General features: G+C 49.0%; 1 protein-coding gene across 1 annotated transcript; it reads right to left on the reverse strand.

Annotated features, from left to right (window-relative positions):
* Positions 1–1,586: 1,586 nt before the first annotated feature.
* LOC307051258 (protein FAM170A-like) lies at positions 1,587–5,791 on the reverse strand (the record flags this gene model as incomplete). The annotated part of the gene is made up of 3 exons (XM_079701585.1): positions 1,587–2,425; positions 3,207–3,347; positions 5,722–5,791. The coding sequence occupies 3 exons, from the start codon at positions 5,789–5,791 to the stop codon at positions 1,587–1,589; spliced, it is 1,050 nt and encodes a 349-aa protein (XP_079557711.1).
* Between the last annotated feature and the right edge of the window lie 773 nt (positions 5,792–6,564).

Here is a 6,564-nt window from a genome sequence, read left to right on the forward strand (position 1 = left end):
GTTGTGGCACGCGGCCTTAGTTACTCCGTGGCACGTGGGATCTTCCCAGACCAGGGCTCGAACCCATGTCCCCTGCATTCGCAGGCATATTCTTAACCACTGCTCCACCAGGGAAGCCCAATAATTCAGTTTTTTATAAAGAGAATATTCCTAATATTATTCCAAAATTTAAAAAATATATAGTTGGATAACACTAAGAAAAATTAACTGTTATATTCTTTTATTATTTCTCTTTGCTCCCAGATTTTTTTCCCCATCCAGTCAGCTAGGCACTCTGAGTTCACTGCATTAGGAAGGTAAAGACTCAGCAGAAATGAGGGAGAAAAAAAGAAAATTCTCAGCTTTGGAATGTTCAAAACAGAGGCCACTGTAGAACAGGTGAGAATTCTGTGCACAAAAAATAAATGTCGTCTCAAATGTAAAAAAGTATTCTCTGCACTGGGAGGCAGGAGAGGGAGGGAGGGAAGGACTGAAGGAGAGAGATCAGTGTGACCAGGGACATGGAGACTGTGCTTGAGGACGATAGGCCCAGGAAGAGAATCAGAATCTGGAGAAGATTCAGCCTGCACGCGGTCATTGCCTCCAGCCAGCACCCTCATCTCAGACCTCGGGAAATTCAGAGAGAGAGTGGGAGTAAGTCAGGAGGGCCACGCGCATAGTCTGTGTGGCAGGGGTTGTGGCCATTCCCTATTTGTGAGAAGTCCCCAGCAATTTCCAGGCCTCCTTCTGGAAAATGGTGGCGGACGTCTCTAGCGCTTACGTGAAAGCTTGTTCACAAACCTTGAAAGATACAGATGTAGATGACTGATAGATAGATGCATAGATAGAAAAATGTAATTAACTCAAACATCCAGGAAAGGTTTGGAAAATGCCCTTTATTGCATAGGACGTTCCTATTGTCATATGATGTTAGACTGAGTGCCGGTCCCTTCATCCTCCTTCAGACCACGGCATTCTGTCTGCTACTATCCCGAGGGTCCTTTCTTCTCCCTGGAAGGGATAAAACAAATGAGGTAGAACAGGAAGAAACAAGAAGCACTACAAGCTCTGCTGGTCAGGGTTACCCTCCATCGTTGCCTTAACGCTCACAGCCACACACACCACAGTGAGCTTGGCTCCAGATCAACGACCACGCAACGAAGGTTCTGGAACATTTCCATATCTCGGCGAACCTCATTTCCACGTGACTCTCTTTCATATTCCCCTTTGTCACAGAAGGCTAGGTACAGTGGTCCGGGTGAGATCTCAGCTCAGGCCAAAGGCTCTCAGACCTCAAAGTTCCGGTCCTGCAAGGGCCCCTGTCCTCTCTTGAGACCACTCCTGGCTCTCTCTGCCGAGAAGGAGCTGCTGGCAGTACATCCTCTAAGAGTTGAGGTCCATCGTGCAGACCCTGAGAAAACTCCTAGGAAAAGGGTCCACATTCTTGTTGAAGTCAACAGAGCTCAATTCCTTTGGAAGTGCTGGGTGTGTCCCAAGTTGATGCAACTGCAGAGCCATTAGGTCAACCAGCACATGTGTGCGGCCCCTTCCCTTAGACTCCTCTGGGCCCTCGTGACATAGGCTCAGAAGACTGCCAGCCTCAAGCCTTACCTCTTCCAAGGCCACACCGTCTCCAGGATCTTCTGTCCCATGAATCTCAGTTGCTGTGTGGAAATCAAAAGAGAGGAAAGACACTGCCTGCAGGGTCTCTTCGGGTTGGGGCCTTCTAGCTTCTCTTCCTCGTCCTCCTCGTCCTCCTCGTCCTCCTCATCCTCCTCGTCCTCCTCGTCCTCAGAGGTGGTCTTAGGTTCCACACTGCCCTCCTCCTCATGGGTGCTCTCGGATTCCACATTGCCCATGCACTGGGCCATGTTGAGATGAAAGACACGGCAGCTGAAGCCCTCCAGGACGCCGAACTTCACGTGCTGCTGGAGGATCTCCAAGGTGGGGAAGACCCGGCAGCAGGCCATGCACCTGAAGCCGGTCTCCATGGTCACCATCCAGTCCGGTGTCTTGGCCCTGGGTGTCTCCTGGACTGCAGGTGACCCTGATGGGCTGCCTGGCTCTGCCCTTTCCTCATACTCTTTCTCCTCCCCAGTGGGCTCACTGTCAGACAGGAGGCTTTCGGTGGACACATCAGAAGAGGAGTCAGTGGCTAGTGTGCACACATCCTCAGGAAGGATCACTTCTTCTATCGTCAGCTGCTTTTGAGGCAACTCCAAGGGTTTCTTTGTCTTCCAGGAGACAGCTACACCCTTGTTCACTTGTACCTGCATGTAGTATATTTTCATGCCCCTTTCCTCTTTGTCTGGGTGCAGATCGTTCTTACAGGGTGAAGAGGGTGAGGAGGAGACACAGTGTGATGGGGGAGCGGTCTCTCCTTCTTCCTGATCCTGGGCTAGGGGTGCTGTAGGCTGGGCAGTGTCTCGATGTGATCTCTGCATTCCTGAAAAAGGAAATTAAAAACATAGTAACATGCATGGGCCGTGCCGGAAGCTGAGGGAGCAGGTGTGGTAGACGAGAGAGGGACATTTGCGTGACGTAGCTATGTCGTGAGCTTGGTGTCTGTTGGCCGTAGGACGGAGCAGTGTATCTGGTGTCATCTGTGGGCTTTTCATGTGCGTGTGGGGGGATACTGGAGCGGTGTCTGTATACAGGGTTGTGGAGTATGGTGGTGAGGGCTGTGGTATGTGAGGGATGCGGCTGGATGCGTGTACAACGAGGAGTGTGAGTTTGGGAATATCAGTGGTGCATTACTTGTGGAATGGGGCTGTGGTGCTTGGGGTTTATGTGTGCACTGAGAAGGGCTGTGCCTGGAGGGCGGATGTATGTGTGAGCTGTGTGGACCTGAGCTGGATGGTCCTGCTCTCAGGCTGGAGGTCTGTGATGCAGAACTCTGTCCTTCTCTGGAAGCAAAGGCAAGATAAACCCTACATTTTCCTCTGAAGATGCTTAATCTGGTCCCTCTTCCCTCCACCTCAAGCCCAGACCTTTCCGGCCCCTGCTCCTTGACTTCCCCACCATGGTAGTACCAGGATTCACACACACACCCCCAGACTCAGCTGGGATCCACGCCCTCGTAACATCTCAGCCATCCTGCCCAGGCTCCTCCACAGAGCCCTCATCACCTCTGATGACCCTGGGTTTCCTCTCAGCCTCCCTGGGATCTGTGTGCCTCCTGCCTCACAGCCAAGCACCCCCTCACCTGAGGAGCCCCGCGCCCTTACCAGCGTAGATGAGCTTGCGTGGAGAAGAAGCACAGGAGAAGTATGTAGAGGCAGAGGAGACCTCCCCTGCCCCTGGGCTGCAGCCTTGGGCCACCACAGTGGATCCAAGCTGAGGGGGATCCTCTTGTGACTTCGAGATTCCTGAGGGAGGAATGAAAGGCTCAGGGTGGGTTCATCAGTCCTCTGTACAAATATTTACCGAGTGTCTGGCACGTGTCAGGTGCAGTGAATACACACAGTTGAGAGTGTGGTTCCCAGTGGATACTCCAGTATTTAATTCAAATCAGTACTTACTCTGTCACTGTCTTGGTAATGTAGGCCTCGGTGGTGACTGTGAGTATGTGGGAAGAGTGAGTGATGTGTATCAGTTAAGTCTGTGGTAAGTGTGGGGTTGGCATGGGGAGCACAGTGCAGATGTGTCTTATCTGTGTCTGTGGCCTTTGTGTGCATGGTTTCTGTTCACAAGTCAGGAATTCTGGGACATGTAACTTTTCCTCATTACATGGTATGGCTTGTATTTATGGTGTGTGTTCATTCATTCATTCTCCAGGATTCAGTAAGCAGCTACTCCTGTGTATCCGGCACTCTTGCATTGTTCTAGTCTCTGGTAATGCTGCATATTCTAGTAGAGGAAGACACACACTAAACAAAAATACAATAAATATATAATACCTGAGCTGGTGGTAAGTATATAAGGGTTGCCAGACTAAGCGAAGAAAAATACAGGGCACCCAGTTAAATTTCAGTTTCAGATAAACCCAGAATAATTTTTTCGTGTAAGTATTCCCATGCAGTATTTGGTCTTACTTATTTTTAGTGTAAGTATGGCCCATACAATATTTGGGACATACTGATACTGAAAAATTACTTGTTGTTTATCTGGAATTCAAATTGAACTGGATAGCCCATATTTTATCTGGCAACCCTGACATGGGTTAGTGAGACTGTGGTTTACTGTGGTTTGTACAAAGCGGGTCTGGCATTACTCAAGAATGTGTTACAAGTGTGGTGTGTATGACACGTGACTGGTTCTTATAGAGGTATTTAGCGATGGCTGAAGTTAGCTGTGTTTGTGCGAGAGTTGAGGAGATACACACACACATATATATATATATATATATATATATATATATATATATATATATATATATAGTGTGTGTGTGTGTGTGTCCTATATATATAGTGTGTGTGTCTATATACATATCTCATCTCCAGCGTTTGGTGTTGGAGGAGAGGATTGTGATACAGGTGGGTTGTATGAGAAGGTAGTACAGGAGGGATGCGTGTATATACCTACATGTGCTGTGTGTGGTTTCATACGGAAGTTATATATGGGGTGTGTGATATTTTTGCTGTATCAGAGTGTACATGGGTGTATGAGTTACTGTCTCATAAAACACCCCTAACAAGAATTCTGTATAAACTCTTACGTACGCCGAGTGTCACCCAGGTCCAGACAGGGTGACAAGAACTTTACCACGCAGAGTTTATATCTGATAAGCACTCTACCCCCATTCATCCTGCTCTTCTCTGTACTACCACACACACACACACACACACACACACACACACACACACACACACACACAGGAAAATAGCGAAAAATATTCTGAATGGTCAGGGGCAGTCATTGCCTTCCCCAGCCTGTCCCAGCCACTGCCTGAAAATCTGCGTGCTGTGTAGACCTCCATTCCCAGGGCCCATCCTACAGTCTCCAGGGCCCTGGGCCTGGTAGGAGCTACTGGGCTCTAATCTGGGGCAGAGACCTCTAGCTGGAACTCTGGTGTGACCACCCCCTCCCAGGGCAAGCTACTCGCCTACATTTAATGCACGCAGGCACCACGTGGCCCGTGGCTCTCAGAGCTCCCCGCAGGACCCTGAGGACATTTCTCATCCCCGACCACGCGGTCTCATTCTCTGGAAAGCCCTTCCCTTCCCTTGGTCTCCTTTGGGAAATTGTTCCTGTTGAAGGAATAAAACCTCCTTGCTTTCAATATGACACCATCCCTAGGCAAACAATCGTCTTTCGAACTGCATTCCACTTGTCAAGATATTTTTCAACAGGGCCTTCAACTCATGGGGCTTCTCTTTCCACTTTGGTAAAAGAGGCCAAGCAACTCATGGGTCTCTCTCAGCATCCTTGCATCCTTCACATCCCCCACCTCATGACCCCAGGAAAAGATCCAAGAGAATCAGAGAGAAATCGGGGACTGAGAAAAGCTGCACCTCTAGGCAGGATGCAGCCTGCTGTGAGTCCGACAAAGCTCCAGGCCCGGCAGCCCCAGGAGAGAGTCCTCAGACCAGCGGAGCTGACCTCCCATCTCCCAGGGGGCATCTGGCCGTTCTGTGCCGTCTCACACCACAGGGAGCCTCCGGATGGATACGGCAGCATCAGTGAGACAAGGTCTCTCGCTCCCTTCTTCACAGGTGACACACGTTCTCAGTCCCCCGCTTCCTAGAGAAGGTTCAGTTTGGCAGAAACCCATGTGCCCCAGACAAGTTGCCCCCCACATACCTCCTCCGTTCTCGGCAGTTTCCTGGGACTCTTCATTTTCCAGATGTTTCCTCTTTTGTCGCCGTTTCATCGTACCAACTAGAAGTCTCCCTTAGAAGATGCCTCAAGAGATGTCCAACTCCTCCTCTTCCCTACAGGTTGGCCCTTCTTGGCTCTTGGGAAGTCCGTTGAAATGATTCAATACAAATAAAAATAGTCAAGTCTCCTAAATGGCTGAAAAACTTGTACCACTTATTGAACCAGCAGTGCTGCCTAGTGCTCACCAGGGCTGTTAAGTTTGCAAGGTTGCCAGGCGCACAGCAGGATTCTGTGACCTCAATGATGACATCAGAGCATTCTGTGGACCTAGGTTCAGCACAGTCTCTGCAATAGCACAGGCCCCGTTTTCAAGAACAATTCCTGTTTCCCAGCCGAACCTTTCCCATGAAAGGGAAAGGTTCATACCATATCTATTATAAATTGTATCATACCATATCTATTATAAAATGAACATTTTTTAAATTTATTTTTTATTTTTTTTTGCTTTATAACAAATTTAATCAGTTATACATATACATATGTTCCCATATCCCCTCCCTTTTGCGTCTCCCTCCCACCCTCCCTATCCCACCCCTCCAGGCGGTCACAAAGCACCGAGCTGATCTCCCTGTGCTATGCGGCTGCTTCCCACTAGCTATCTACCTTACGTTTGGTAGTGTATATATGTCCATGCCGCTCTTTCACTTTGTCACAGCTTACCCTTCCCCCTCCCCATATCCTCAAGTCCATTCTCTAGTAGGTCTGTGTCTTTATTCCTGTCTTACCCCTATGTTCTTCATGACATTTTTTTTTCTTAAATTCCAT

The sequence above is a fragment of the Hyperoodon ampullatus genome, assembly GCF_949752795.1.
Source record: "Hyperoodon ampullatus genome assembly, chromosome: 4".
Classification (NCBI taxonomy): Eukaryota; Metazoa; Chordata; class Mammalia; order Artiodactyla; family Ziphiidae; genus Hyperoodon; species Hyperoodon ampullatus.